The following is a 16,337-nucleotide window of genomic DNA, read 5'->3' as shown; positions in this document are numbered from 1 at the left end:
GGCCTTGGGATCATGACCTGAGCTGAAGGCAGACACTTAACGATTGAACCACCCAGGTGTCTGTGCAAAGCTTTCTAAACTTATTTGTGCCCCTGTCCCAGTTGCTCACTAAACTCCAGCCACAAAGCTCTTTCTCACCCCCATCGGGACTTTGGGCTCCTTGTTTCCTCTTCCTACCAGGATCTTAGCCTCCTCTTAATCTGGCCAGCTCCTTCTTATTTTTCACGGCCAACAAAAGTGTCAGCTCCTTAGAGAAGCCCTCTCTGACTCATCCTACCTAAATGTGTTCTTTCTTTTCTGTGTCAGACAGAGCCTTATTTCCTCCAAAGAGCACATCACAATGTACAATTATGGTATTTATTTGTTAGCTTACTTGTTTCCCATTTGTTTCTCCTACAACACATTAAGTTCCATGAAGGGTTCACTTCTGTCTTGACCACCATCTTCCTTAGTGCCTAATATTTCTTCTGTGTAGTAGGCTTTAATGACTATTCCCTGAATAAATGACTAAACAGGAGATATAATAAAAAAGGTACCAGACTCAGAAACCAGTATTAATGCCGGTGCCACACAAACTAATTCTTTCCATGATCATACTGGAGGGGAAGGAATTGGACTTTGCCACACTGAATAAGAAAATAAGTGAGCATAAATTGCCTATACTATTTCATAATTTTCAACATTAGAAGTTCTCTAAATATCAAAATATTCTCAATTTTGTCATTTAAAAATATATAAGTAGAACAACTTTCACCTAAAAAGGAATGAAACCAAAACACAAAATAAAAATGTTTAATTCCCTTTTGAATGTGTGTTGAATTCAATACAGTTTGATAAAGCATTTTTCTAAGCCAAAGGAACCAATATTACACTTAGAAGGCAATTGACTGCAAAAAATATATATAATCTATGCTATATTTTTTAAAAGAAATTCAAGATTTATTCTACGTTTACTATGTTGCAAAAGTGATGTCTTCTCTACAGCTCAGGACATCACAACAAAGTAATGGCACAATAAAAGAATTTTTGTTGTTTTTTTTCTTTGTATTATCTTCATATACCAGTAAAAAATAAACTCTTTAATAAATAAATATATATAATAAATATTTGCAAATTGAAAATGTATAAATAGGTCCATCCTTTTAAAAAAAATGTTCCATCTTGGTAGAGGCATGTTCCAAAGTCCACATTTCATCCAGGTTTTTCACATATAACTCCATAACCTGCAAAACCCTGCAAGGTCCTCAGAATTTATATAGCAATAATCTTGGCCGACTGTGTCAATTTAGTTCTTCAACATGAAGTTTCTATTTTTACCATAACTTTTAAAGTAAACATAATCCAGAAAGGTGAGGTACCAGCAGCAAACCAGGTGGGGTTCCCATTATCCACAGTTCAATAGATTTTCAGCTACCAGTAAGTACTGAGCCAGTGTACCTAAGGGAACTTAATCCACTTATAAAGAGAGGTCTTGGTCTACTTCAAGTCAAAATAAGTTTTTTTTTTTGTTTGTTCTCAGTATTCTTTCCAAATTCAGTCTCCCAGGAGAAAACCCCATAACATTCTGAGCCTGGGTTATTATTCTATGATGTGAACTCTGACAAGAAAGAATGGTCATATTTTGGCTGTTCAGTGAAGACACTATCATGCTTCAACTGTACATCAGTATATCCTTGTACAATTCAGGAACTCTCTCTGGATCCACTGGTCTAGGCAGGAAATGTGTAAATTTCTGATGTCTTTTAGACCTGGCACCATCTCTTGGAGTTCCATCTTTGTTAAGAGCCACAAAATACCTACGGCCAGTGTCTCCGTGTTTATATATGTTGGATGAATATGTATTATACCAGTTCTCTTCAAATTGCTCCCTGAAGATGCATTCAGAAGTCAATTTCTCCTATAAAAAAATGTAACAACCATTAAAAAAATACCTTAGTGAGAATTTCCTTAGAAAAGTTTCATCTTTATATTTTTATTGCTTTGCTTATAATAATATCCTTGTCAAAGAAGGGAAAAGGATGAATTATTTTTGCTTTATTTTGTTTTAGTTCTTATGTTATCTGGAATTCTTTCTCCCAGGCAGCTAAACTTCCTAGTGGTTTGGTTGGAAGAACTTAAAGATCAATTCTCAATTTCATTTTCAAATACTTAATAAATATGCAGAACTTTCCCATGCTTCATTATATATCTCCCTCCTACTACCACCCCCACATAACAGGCCTATAGTTAATCATGTTCTGTTGTTAGATGCCCAAGTTCTACATAGCAAGTTTCTACTATCATTTGTAAATACTTCAAGATCTTAACATCTAAATTCCTAATTCAAAACCATCATTCCAAATCATATATCTTCCCTACATGTATTTATTAATTGTTTGATGATACTTTACCTATTATTAACTTTTATCTAGAGATTACTATTAGGTAAATGTAGTAAAGGCCCAGTGATTTCTTGCCTCTTTAAGATGAACTGTATATTATCCTAAGGGATGGATCACAGTTGCTTTTTTGAACCATGGTTCCTATAATTATCAAGATATGATCAAACTAGCATGGCTGCCATTTTCTGTTGTTGCTTACAATTACTTAAAACTTCATTCATTCATTTCCTATTTATGAAGGCCAGCCACATAGCTATGGAAGCTATGGAAGATGATCTTGGGTAGAGAAAATTTCATTAAATAAATGATTAAAGGAGAAAAGAACTTAACATGGCAAGAAGAAAATATCATTTTTCTCTGTCTTTGGTAGGAAATGATCAAAATATAGAGGGGAGTAGAAAGACCCAGGATAATGGGCAGGTGGAACTAGCAAGCTAAAAGCAGTAAGTGTTTGGGGCTTAAGAACTGAAATTGAGGGTGTCTGGGTGGCTCAGTCACTTAAACGCCCAACTTCTGATTTCAGCTCAGATCATGATCTCAGGGTCATAAGATCTCAGGGTCACACTGGGTATGGAGCCTGCTTAAGATTCTCTCTCTCACTCTCCCTCTGGCCCTACCTACCCCTACCCCACTTGCTATTGTGTTTGTTCTCTCTCTAAAAAAACAAAAACAAAAACAAAACAAAACAAAAAAACCAAAAACAAAACACCAAAAACTGAAATTGACTGACTACACTACTGCCCAGACACATGGAAATTAATCAGGATATAGATATTTAATTTCTACATATGTATATTTTTCGTATTTCTTCTGACATGCATTATTATGTTTTTTTTTACTGCCAATAGAGTCATATCTTCAAGAATTACAATAATGTTTTTAAAATACGTACTGAGCCATAGAGTTCTCCTTTGTCATTCATTCCAAGGTAAAGACCACTGTCCACACCTCTAATACTGACCAGTCCCACTGCCACACTGATGAATTCCAGGATACCTACATTTATAAACAAAGTAATGACAAATAATGACATATTAATGAACATATGACTACTGAAAATCCTTCAAATAGTAGACCAATATTGCTAAGTATAATAATGTAGGTAGAAGTCCTTTATAAGCTGAAAAGTACTATACAATCATATTAGTTATGATGATCTTCCCATTTTACAGATGGAAAAAAAATAAAAAGTAAAGTTGTCCATCATGGCGTAATGTAAAGATATAAAACCATGAACCAGACTGACTTGCATAACTTACTGTAAAATTTACAGTAACTTAAAATTTGATAGTCCTTACTGGCCATTCTGTCTACACAAGTCATTTATCTTCTTTGGGGTTCCATCTCCTCATGTACAAAATGAGTGAAATGCCTCTTTCTAAGACAGCAGTAAGGACTGACACATTTATGCATTCAACAGATGGAAGCTATTATTATCATAAATCAGTACATAACAGAGATGTTCTTAGTTCTCTGTGATTCCATTAGTTATATATGTTCTATCGATTGTTTTGTTTTGGTTTTGCTAACTATGAATCAAGTCAATCTTTTCCTAGTAGCAGCCAGTATACCTTATATATTAGTGTTTTATAGTTTATAAAGGGCATCTACTTACATTTTTTATCTGGTCCCCAAAAAACAATTCCCAAGATAGGAATGGAAGATAATATTCTCCCCATTTTTACACCTAAAGACACCAAGACTCAAAAAGATTTACCAACTTGCCTAAGAATATGATATTTGGAATTAGTAGAATGGATACTTGAACTCACATCTTCTGAGCCCTATAATCCAGTGTTTCTACTTCAGGACAATACATTGGTTTCAAAACTTTATAGATTACACAGTATGCTGTTTCCTCTCACATGGTTCTTAAAAATAAATTTAATAGTTCAAAGAAGTAAAAGGACTTTATAATTCATTAAATGTGATAGCCAAATACCGAGATTTTAGCATGCAAGTAGATTTTGCTATCAATAACTTCCTAACATTATTTTCATTTATCAATAGATAAACTAGTATCATACATTCTCCACATAATACACTAAACATCATAGTAAAAAAAGTAATGCTTCCCTTTGCATCACCCTTTTTCTCCACACATACTAACCTTTGGACTAATTTCTTTGTCCTATTCTTCAGACTTTTTGCTGGAAAATATATAAACCTGCTTTCGATGCTTGAAACTGCCTTCCTCAATAGCTTTCTACCTTCACCTTTTACTCCTTCTTAAGCTCTACAAACAGTATAAATGTGCACCATTTATCCTGATTCTTGCTCTTAAGTCATATCTTGATTTACTGTACAAGCTTCTGTTTGGACATGTGGTATTCCCAAGGCCAAGAGAAAGCACAAAATCTAGCTAACCCTTATACAGAGCATTCTATTCTGTCCAGAGCGTAATTCATTCTTTGGCAGAAACATAGATTCTTAAGCTCTAAACATAGATTCCCAAGGGCTCAAATGAGCTCTTTCAAACCATTAGTAGATCACATAGAACACTAGAGCTATCAAGGATCTTATAGCAAGAATACGCTACCAAATAGCCTATAAGTGGCTGGAAAGAGTCAGTGCCTTAATGGAGAGCCAAAGGTAGAGGGAAGATAAGATATAGCAGGAAGACACAGGCTCCATAAGACAGCCACTGAAATAACGAACATAGAAGTGGGGAGTAAATGAAAATTAAACGTACTACCAAGCTCATTAGTGAGTGATTCCTGTTAGAAACAAAAATATAGATCCAAAACATGATCAGGAGAAGAAGATATATTAATAGGATTTCATCCAGGATACAGTTACAAATGTATAATTACTTGAATTTGTATTGAATGTTGAATTCAAATGGAAAAGTGTACTATGGCTCACATATAACTTAATTCTCTGTAAGTATCTGATTTACATTGATGCTCTTGTCTTTCAATGAACAAACTGACTATTAGGATGTGTAATAGAACCAATTTTCAAGTATAATAAAATATGTTTCATTTCCATATGAACCAATTATATAACAGGTCTTATAAAGTATCCATTTTTCCTTGTAAAACTAAATGGTAAACCACCTATATCTTACTTCTGATTTTAAGGTAATGCTTTTATCTTGTAAAAAATGTAGTTGCAGAAAGATAAGAAATTACATATATTTTTAGAATAACTGTATTCAATAGTTTCAACTATATTAAGTGAGCAACATCTAAAACTTCATCCATACCGGGTATTAATAATTTTGCAATGGTTCACAGAGATTGATGGGAAAAAGGTGATGTGTTTTTTGTGTTCCTTAGAGATTTTAGCCACACTTTTAAATTCTGATCCTTTTTCTCCTCAAGGAAATAGTATACCGCATAGTAATTTGTAATCACTTGATTCTTAAATGAGATTTGACAAGTCTTTCTTATTTATAATATGAGGTGGCAACTAAGCTAATTCCTTAACAAAGAGTAGACATGAAAAACTTTCCTTAAGAGGTAATCACAGATTTTAGATAGATTTTCTAATGCCCAGTGTCCCATAAAAAGACTTGGGGGTACTTTGTCTTTCTGGTATCATTTTCAAAGCCAGCCTTTTTAAGAATCATAATAAACAGGTGAGTCAACCCACAATGCAACCACATCAGACAAATCTATGGAGAATAGGAGAGAATAAAGGAAAAGCCTTTAAAAGAATATGTTTGATCTCGGGTTAAACTTTTTTTTTTTTTTAAGTAATGATTCCATGTTTATATATCAGGCAAAATCTTCCTACTGTACTACTGTGCAGAAAAACTATTATAAATGTAGAGTGAAATCAGATAGGAAATTATTTTAACCTCACGGGGACCTTTTTGTTTAGCTTCTATTGATGTGGTTTTCAAATTTTAAATACAGGGTTCTGAATTTTTCATTTAATCATTCATGGGCAAGTTAGTATAAACTATCAAACATATTACTTACTTTAACATCACAAATAGCCATTCTTAAGCTTTTTCAAAATTCTCACTTTGATGACATAAATGAGTTGAAAAGAAAATAGCAAAATAATTTTATAATTAATATTTCAAGCACTAGGAAAAGAAGGCAAGTACAGAGAGAAGCATAAGATGTCATACATGCTAAACATAAACTTTCTTCTCACCTATATTTCCTTCTAGTAAATTACAATGTCTTAGCTTTCCAAGGCCACTAGGATGCACTGTAATGCATGGTAGAGAAAACCTCTTTTAGGCTATCAGAACTAATCTGGGTTCTTTTCCCTTTGTGTAACAGTAAATATTTTGTCTTAATATGTAGCCTTCTGCTATAGAGTGACTTAAGCCATCACAAAATTGATTTAAGTCATATTTTTGCAATTATTAAATAATTATGCAAAATTCTAGCAAGAAAATGTTCTAGCAAGATAGTAATTCTGATATACAACATTCATTTCTTAAGGAAATGATTTAAATACCAGTTTAATGAATGTTATCAAGTCTCCAATATTTATAGTCTCTTCCCATAGATTTATATCTCTTCCTATAGTCTTATAAAAGAGATACAATGTGTGGGACACCTGGGTGGCTCAGCGGTTGAGCACCTGCCTTTGGCTCAGGGTGTGATCCTGCAGTCTCAGGATCGAGTCCCACATCAGGCTTCCTGCCTAGAGCCTGCTTCTCCCTCTGCCTACATCTCTGCGTCTCTCTTCTGTGTCTCTCATGAATAAATAAATAAAATCTTTTTTTAAAAAAGAGAGAGAGAGAGAGACAATGTGAAAGAAACCACTCTTGTCATTGGGGAATTACAGTTGAGTCACAAGTGTCTTAAAGGTGTCTAAGGCTATACTATGTATCACAAGGGGCGGGGGTAGGGAAGGGGGTCTGAGGATTACCTCCACTTAAGGTCTACCTGCTGTACTTATAAATTTTACCACATTTGTGTCCCTTTCTAAATCTTTCTAGTAGCTGGAGGATTTTTTTCTAAAATGAATGGAGGGCAGTAATTCTTAAAAGCAAGAAAACTGAGCCACCTGGTGTCAGCAAAGTTCTTTAGAATCAGAATCTCAGCCTCCTCCATTTAGAAACCACTTTCTAAAAGTGACCCCAAGGTTGGCCACTAGGTCATGACACTCTTGACTCATAGTCAATGGGAATTTGAAAGAGATCAGGGAAAGCTGCAAACATATGGGTTTTAAAAAGTTAATTTTCTAAGCCTTTAAGTGCTACCAAATGACCACCACATGCTCATTTCTACATCTAGAGTTACAAATGCCCCTCAAACCGAGATTTACACTTCTCCAAAGTTTTAATGAGTACTGCAACTCAAAAAAGGAATGAGTCTAAGAACAAGGGGAAGAGGACAAGATAAAAGAGGGCCATTCCGAAATGAGATTCTCAATCCCTCAGTGCTAAGGAAGAGAAAGGAAGACAGATGTTGGGCCCTTTCACATTGCTGTCGAGGAGTAAATGCTCTATCTTAAAAAAAAAAAAAAATACAATAAATCTCTCCAGTGACGTCCCAAGTTTGATGATCAAAAATCCTTTGAGAATCCTACCGGGTTAACTCTAATATAATGAAAACTCCTGCGAAGGCGAAAAGATCCTGAGATGTTAGAACCTGAAAGCATCCTTAAATCATCACCTAATTTAACCTCATCATTTGTAGAGAAAATGAAGGCTCAGGCTGTTGAAGGCACTTGCTAGTAGAGAGTAATTCACAGTAGAAACCATATGATTTCCCAATCTGGTGTCACAGGATCACTCGCTTGTTTCTTTCTTTTAACTCCTTCTGCTCCCAGGCATTGCTGGAGGTATTCGGAAACACGTCCCTCTGTGTTCCCACCCATATCCTCTTTCGCTTCCCCATTTCCTCTTACACACGGTCAATACCAAGATCTTTGCTTTCGGATTTCACAATTTCTAAAGAGGAGCCTGGCTGAACGACTGGGCATGCTCAGTAGCTTGGAAGGCTTTTTTTTTTTTTTTTTTTTTTTCCTTCCTTTTCTCACCCAAATAGAAATTAAAGAGCTCAAAGAATTGCAGCCAGGTGAGCCTTAGAGTAGCGACGGTGCTCACTGAAAGTTAATCTGTTACCTCTTAGGGTGCTAAATCTTTACGTAAATGCTCCCATCCTGTGGGAGAGCGACCGTCCGAACAGAAGCCATGGATGCATTATTAAGTGCGTGACTGTGAGGCATGTTTTTAAAGAAACGGAAGACGTCCGATATTATTAATTCTTGTTAGGTAAATGGTACTGGAGAAACTGTGAGAGGAAGCAGGAGAAAATAACACAGGGATCTAAAAAAAAGCAAAGCAAAAACTGCCTGCGAGGTAAGAAGTGCAAGCAAGATGTGATTCCGAGTCCAGGTCTGGTCCCGGGCTGCAGAAAAGGGCAGGGCCGCCAGGTGCGTGCGGAGCACCAGCCCTTCTCCTCCCGCCCCCAGCGTCCGGACTGCAGGCCTGCAGGAGGGCGCGGCGGCAGGAGGGCAGGCCGGGTCCTCCCGGTCCCCGCGCCCGCCGCCCTCGCTCCCAGCCCGCACCGTGCACCGCACGGGTCCCGGGGACGCGCTCAGCACCGGGGGAGAGGAGGAGCCGGGGCTCCGGGTGCGCGTACGTACCGAAGAGGCTGTGGTCCTGCCGGGTGCCCTGCACGCTGCCGTCGGGCAGGATCTGCAGGTGGAAGCCCGTGCGGCAGTAGAGCTGCCGGCGGCGCAGGATGCCGTGCAGGTGCGCCAGCTCCGCAGCCCCGGGCCCGCCGCGGGCGCCCCGCTCCCCCGCGCCCCGGCGCTCGCCCAGCAGCGGCGGCCGCTCCCCGGCAGGAGGCAGCAGGAAGTGCGAGCCCACCTGCTGGCCCAAGCCCTCCAGGCCGCCGAGGAAGCCCCCGACCTCGGCTAAGGGAGCCATGGAGGGGCCCGAGGGAGAGGCGGAGGATCCGGGAGCACAAAAGACCCCAGGAAAAAAGTGTAGCGGGGATGGGGAAGTGGAGGGAGAAAAAAGATATATATAGCAAAAACAAGCGCAGAAAGACCCGGTTAGTCCGGTGAGGTCGCTGAGTGGACTTTGCACTGGGATGGCAGGGGAGTTTTCACTCCCTTGGAGCGATCTTCTCTCCTTGGGCAGGTGGGAGCCGGCTGCTGGCTTTGCAGGAACATCTATGCGCTGCCGCTGCCGCTGCCGCCGCCGTTGCCAATACCCGGCTGGGGCTGGGGCTGGGGCTGGGGCTGGGGCTGGGGCTGGGGGCTGAGGCTCCAACTCCGCAAACTGATCAGATCAGAGTCCTGTGTACATACACACCGAGTATATATGCGGGTCCTCTTGACATATGCTAATCAAGTCCTTTCATGCGCACTGGGGAGGTTCTGTTTGAAATCTTAAACCAGCCTCCTCTCAACACGTTTTTGCTCTTCGGAAGTGACCAAAAGGGGCCCTTGACGGTCCTCTATCCATGCTGTCGCAAAAATCATTCCCACACTCCGGCCAGAGCTAGTCAGCAACTTCGGGGAGGCGCAGCTAAGGCCCCTCTTTGGGGTCGTCTTTGGAACGACCGAGATGCTGTTCAGCTTCTGCTGTGCAACCGCCTTTGATGTTGGGCTCCTTTGCAGTGATGGATCGTTGCTAAAAAAGGAGCCCAGCTTGGCAGGTATAGAGAAGAAGGGGGCGGGGGGGCGGCGTGGGGCAGCTGAGAAGGCGGGAGGAGGGGGTGGAGGAGGGAATGGGTAGGAGGAGGAAAGGGAGAGAAGAGGAGGAGAATTGGACTCCTTGGGAGCTGCTGGGAGCCTGCAGTGGACAGGTGCAAAGAAAAGTAAGAGAGAGAGAGAAGGAAAAAGGGCGTTACCTGAGGCTTAGACCTGCCCAGACACACATGAAAGGAAAATCAAAGCTTTGACAGTTTAACTCACTAATTTTAAAACACTAATAAAATGTACAAGCATTACTCTTTTCTTTTATCATTTAGATGGGGGATTTTCTTTACATAATCAAGGTTAGGTTAGGAATACATACACCCCCCCACCACCACCACCTTCCCAGGTTCTCTTTAATGTTTATCTTTACTCGGATAGCACATGATATAACCAAGATCGCCTTATATCTACATGGAAGTTTTAAATTGTGTGCTGGGGTCATGGACTTTTCGTGAACATCGTATAATAACATAATATAATCATGAATCTAGGGATTAAGGGTAAACCCAAATAGGCTGAAAACAGATGGTTTATATTCTTATATTTGCCACAAATAGAAAATGAATATCTGTGATAGTGTCATAAATGGTGAGTGGCCTCTACTGCCCTTATTCAATCTAAGAGCATTTCCCTGTTCTTTTCAGGTTAGGCATTTTCTTTAAGGTTTGTTTGTTGTTGTTGTTGTTCACATTTTAATTATAAAAATGAGTAAACGGCACTGATTCTTGAATGTGTCTTTGAGACAGGAAAAGTTACTGGTAAAAAAAAATGTATGAGTGTCCGGGCACATTTGTAAAATAAAAAGTCGTTGAAGTGAAGGGGGTGGATATTGCCCATTATAAACCTTGAAACTTTGGTTTTTTACCACTAGTTAATTCAAGATCTTCCCATTAACATTTTTCAGTGGCAGAGGAGTTGAGAATCATTTGGCAGATTTATGCTTCCCCTGAGCAAAAAGTTTTAGGGAATCACTAAAGTTTATTTTTAGTCATTTCATGGTCTGTCCAGTAGAAGCCTGAACCTGGGAGCACAAATGGATGTGACTGCTTTATTTTATTTGCTCTGAAGGGTTTTCTGTTTTGTTTTGTTTTGCTAATTAATTGGCAGGTGCTTTAAAGCAGGTAAAGTTACACCTTTTCATCACTACAGCCCTAAGTACTTACCCTTGTGCAACCAAGTTATAAAAGAGTCCTTAAAGCAAGTGATTTACTGTTGATAGATATGAAATAAAACAAAAACACCAGGTAAAAACAATAAACAGATAAATCACTTTAGAAACGTATATTCGAAGTCTCTTTTAAAGGTTGTACCAGGTAAATGCCACATTATTTCACCTTTCAGATAACAGCGATCTGTCTTGTGGCAGGACCCCCAAATCCACCATAAGCAAGATTTCAAAGCACATCTGTGTAAACATTATCACATCAGTGTAAAACATCAACCAATGAGCTTTTACTTTGAACCAAATCTTCTTAATTGCAGTGTTAAATCAAAGAAAGTTAGATCAAAGTCATGTGAATCTCATAGCAGGATAACTAAAGTAGCCGGCGCATACATTGATTACTTTTACAGAAGAGATACTTAAAGGTTTTAAAACTAAGACCAGGTACCTTTTAATGAGGTTTGTTTCAAGGTCTGAGTTCTGTACAACATATAATACTGTTAATTATTCCATGATGGATATCTAGTATCGGTCACCTGCTCCTTGAGGTACTAGATCAGTCTATGAAATATTTCCCCACATGAACACTTGAAGTCCTGCTGTGTGATCTATAGCTCTTAGACTGTTTAAGTCTCTTGTATTACTTACAGATATAAATATCAGGAAATTTTACACATAGCCACCAAAGCCCAAATACTCTAATAATAAAACTACCTTCTTTTTCTACAAATTTAGCATTCTCAAGTGCATTACCTTATTCAATCACCACAATAACCCTATGAGATAAGCACATCCCACTTTATAAAGAAAAAAATTTTTCTGGATTCTAGTTCAGGGCTTAGTCTAGAGTGCTATATCCCAGGGCAATTTCCTTAAACTCTCTACATGCCTCTGTTTCAGCTTTTGTAACAAAAGTACGATATAACTCCTGCCTCATTCACTATGTCTGGGGTTGCTATGGGACTTAAATGTGAGAAAATACAGGAAAGTGGTTTTAAAACTATAAAGTTTTCTGTGCATATAAGATGCTAGACTTTTCAGTTGTTGGAAAAAGTTTTGCTTCATAATTTAGCAAATGTAATTTGTTTGAAATATGAAATAAATCTTTTTTTTCCCAAATCAAACCTTTAATGTGTAAGTTTTGAATGGTGCTTAATGCCATTTTATAAAGGGCCAGAATAGAAACAAAAAGATAAGGATTTCTTTTGTTTGCACTAGTCATGTGACAGGAAAAGATAACACTAAAGATTTTTTTTTGCACATGCTGTGATGATATCATGGGAAGTTAAATAATTTTGAAGAGTGTTTTACAAGAGTGCATTATTCAACTTTTAAGTATACACTGCAATCTAATCAACTTCACCTATACTTCCTAGAGACCACACTTGCCTTGCTGTTATACAAATATGTGCTACAATTTCTACTTCCACAAAATGTAGTTACACTTTTCCAGACCATATAATTCCTATATAGCTTTTCAGCAAGCATATTGTCATGAATCTTTCTTTTTAACACATGAAAAAGAAGTCAATGCCTTTTGATACTTCTACATGTGTTTAACTTGAGAAAAAGAAAAAGAGCTGATTTAAAAGTCACGACTTACACTCTAAATAAAATATAAGTACATTTGCCTAACATTATTTATTATTTTTACAAAATAATTACAAAATATTGGCAACAACATAAATTTCTGCACATAAGAAACTAAATGAATAAATTATGGTACACTCATACCATGGAGCATTGCACAGCTGAGGGAAAAAAAGAATAAGAAAGATCTTTATGAACTAATATGAAGTGTTTCCAGAAGATATTATTAACGAAAAGAGCAAAGCTTTAGCATACTTTGCACATAGTGTGCTACATATTCTGTAGGAAAGCAGGGAAAAAAGAAACTTCCATGTGCATATGCCTTTTTTTTTTTCAAAAATAAACATAAACATAGATGAACCAGAAACTAATGAAATTGGTTACCTTGTTAATTAATTATCTGGGATGGATGTGAATGGAGTAGAGGAGATGAAAGAGTGATAATTTTTTTTTTAATTTTTTTTTAACTTTTTATTTATTTATGATAGTCACAGAGAGAGAGAGAGAGGCAGAGACACAGGCAGAGGGAGAAGCAGGCTCCATGCACCGGGAGCCCGACGTGGGATTCGATCCCGGATCTCCAGGATCGTGCCCCGGGCCAAAGGCAGGCGCCAAACCGCTGCGCCACCCAGGGATCCCAAGAGTGATAATTTTTTAAGAACAACTTTTCATAGAGTTTTGACTTTCAGAGAAATATTAATCTTGTTAATATTTTAGGTAAAAGAAAATGTTTAAAAATTGGGGGGGTGGGGAGGGGCAAGGAATAAAATCAGCAACAAATGACCTAACTGAATTCAAGTGAATAACATAACCACACAGAAGGGAGTAATAATAATTTTTTTAAATACTAATTTTCAGAAACAATTCTTAGACTATATAGCCACAGTCTAGAGACAAAAGGAAAAATACATGAACAAATATGAAATTTCAGTTACGAAGATTGTTTTTCTCAGTAGTGGAGGTTAGATTGATGTAAGATTGAACAAAGGAGTAAATATATTTATGATAACGAGAGCTAGATGTTTCACTGCTAGAGAGTAGAGATACAAATATGAAGATAGATGAGACCAGAATGAATCCTATAGTGTTGAATTGGAATTACAGTTATGGTGCAAGCATGTGTATGTGTGTAGGTGTGTACCTCCACTCTGACCACGGGGCTTAGATGCAAACCTATACTAGATCTTGGTTTCTTGATTCAACCTCTTCCTAAAATGATCCATGGAAAATATCTGGTTCCAGGGCTGGGGCATCTTGCTTTCTTTTTTAAGACTATTTTTTTAGAGCAGTTTTAGGTTCACAGCAAATAAGAGCAAGGCACAGAAATTTCACATCCTCCACCAGAGTGAGACATTTATTAAAATTGATGAATACACACTGACACATCATTGTCACCTGAAATTGATAGTTTGCAGGGTTCGCTTTTGGTGTGTTGGACATTTTGTGGGCTTAGGCAAATATAAAATGACATGTATCCATCATTATACTATCCCACAAGGTAGTTCTAGGGCCAGAAAAATCGTGTGTCCACTTACTTATCCTTACCCGCCCCCCAACTCCTGCACCATAATCTTTTTACTGTCTGGATAGTCTTGCCTTTTTCAGAATATCATGTGATTTGGATCGTACAGTATGTGGCCTTTTCAGATTGCCTTCTTTTACTTAGTAATATACATTTAAAGTTCCTCCGTGTTATTTTTATGACTTTATAGCTCATTACCCTTTAACACTGAATTATATTTCATTGTCTGGATATACCATGGTTTATTTATCCATTTACCTACTGAAGGATATCTTGGTTATCCAAGTTTTGGCAACTATGAATAAAGTTTCTATAAACATCTGTGTGAAAAAATAAACATCTGTGCGCATGTTTTTGTGTGGACATGAGTTTTCAACTCCTTTGGGTAAATATCAAGAAGTGTAGCTTCTGGATTGTATGTTAGATTATGTTTAGTTTTGCAAGAAAATGCCAAATTGTCTTCCAAAATAGCTATACAATTTTGCATTCTCACCAGTGCTGAACAAGTGTTCCTATTGCTCCACATTCTCACCAAGATTAGGTGTTGTCAGAGTTTTGAATTTTGGCTAGTCTGAAAGGAGCGTAGTAATACCTGGTTGGTTTAATTTAATTTGCGATTCCCTAATGACATAAGATGTGGAGCATCTTTTTATGTGCTTATTGCTGTCTTTTTATATATTTATTGCTGCCTGTGAGGTATCTGTGAAAGCCTTTTTAATCTGGTTGTTTTCTTTGTGTTGAATTTTTAAGAGTTCTTTACATATTGTGGGTAATAGTCCTTCATCAGATGTGTCTTCTGCAAAATTTTCTCCCTCTTTGTTGCTTGTCTTCTCATTCTCTTGACATTATCCTTCACAGAGCAGAAGGTTTAATTTTAATGAATTCCAGCTTATTAAGTATACCTGTCATGGATTGCACCCTTGGTGGTGTATTTTTAAAGTCTTCATCATACCCAAGGTCATCTAGGTTTCCTCCTACATTATCTTCTATAGTTTTATAGCTTTTATCTCACAGATCTATTACCTATTTTTAATTAATTTTTGTGAAGATTTTAAGGTCTATGTCTAGGCTGATTGATTTTTTGCATATGGATATCCTGCTGTTCCAGCACCATTTATTGAAAAGACTATCTTTGTTCCACTGTTTTGCCCTTGCTCCTTTGTCAAAGATCACTTGACTGTATTTATGTGCGTCTATTTCTGGGCTTTCTATTCTGCTCCCTTGATCTATTTGTTTATTTTTTCATCAGTATCACACTGTCTTGATTACTATAACTTATAGTAAGTCTTGACTTCAAATATTGTCAGTGCTTCAACTTCATTTTTCCCTTTCAATATTATGTTGGCTATTCTGGATCTTTTTTTTTTTCCTGCCTGCAGACTTTAGAATCAATTTGTCAATACCCACACAATAACTTGCTGAGATTTTGATTGGGATTGCACTGAATCTATAGATCAAGTTTAGAAGAACTGACATCTTGACGATATTAAGTCTTCATGTTCATGAACATGGGTGATCTATTAATTTTGTTCTTTTTTGACTTCTTTCATGAGAGTTTTGTAGTTTTCCTCATTTAGACCTTATACATATATTGTTGGATTTATACCTTTTCATATATGAACTAATATAAATGGCATTGTGTTTTTTGTTTCAAATCCAACTTGTTCATTGCTGGCATATATAGGAAAGCAATTGACTTTTGTAATCAACCTTTTATCCTACAACTTTGTTATAATTGTTTATTAGTTCTAGGACTTTTGGTTGTTGTCATTGATTCTTTTGAATTTTCTATATAGATGATCATGTCACCTGCAAATAAAGATAATTTTATTTCTTCCTTCCCAATTTGTATAGCTTTAGCTTTTGTTTCCATTTGTCTTACTGCATTAGCTAGTAGTTCCAGTATGTTATTGAAAAGGTATAATGACAGGAGACATCCTTGCTTTGTTCCTGATCTTGTTGAGAAAGCTTCAAGTTTCTCACCATTAGTTACATGTTAGCTTTAGGGTTTTTAATGGATATTCTTTATCAAGTTGAAAAAGTTCCTCTCCAG

The 16,337-nt window shown here is 37.4% G+C and overlaps 1 protein-coding gene across 1 annotated transcript; it reads right to left on the bottom strand.

The window, feature by feature from the left end:
* Positions 1 to 778: 778 nt before the first annotated feature.
* On the bottom strand, positions 779 to 9,787 carry FGF20 (fibroblast growth factor 20). The gene is made up of 3 exons (XM_077848414.1): positions 8,946 to 9,787; positions 3,274 to 3,377; positions 779 to 1,897 (listed from the first exon to the last, which is right to left on the bottom strand). Exons 1-3 carry the CDS (start codon positions 9,229 to 9,231, stop codon positions 1,652 to 1,654), a joined length of 636 nt encoding a protein of 211 aa, XP_077704540.1. The 5' UTR covers positions 9,232 to 9,787; the 3' UTR covers positions 779 to 1,651.
* Between the last annotated feature and the right edge of the window lie 6,550 nt (positions 9,788 to 16,337).

This window comes from Canis aureus, chromosome 15 (assembly GCF_053574225.1).
Source record: "Canis aureus isolate CA01 chromosome 15, VMU_Caureus_v.1.0, whole genome shotgun sequence".
Lineage (NCBI taxonomy): Eukaryota > Metazoa > Chordata > Mammalia > Carnivora > Canidae > Canis > Canis aureus.
Note: the sequence above shows the minus strand (reverse complement) of the source record. Positions and strands in the feature narration are given on the sequence as shown.

Excerpts from the sequence above, each read along its gene's own strand:
- FGF20 (XM_077848414.1), bottom strand. The coding sequence starts at position 9,231 with ATGGCTCCCTTAGCCGAGGTCGGGGGCTTCCTCGGCGGCCTGGAGGGC. Across the intron at positions 3,378-8,945 it reads GCAGGACCACAGCCTCTTCG|GTATCCTGGAATTCATCAGT; the intron begins GTACGTACGCGC and ends TTATAAATGTAG. Across the intron at positions 1,898-3,273 it reads AAGGAGAACTCTATGGCTCA|GAGAAATTGACTTCTGAATG; the intron begins GTACGTATTTTA and ends ATTTTTTTATAG.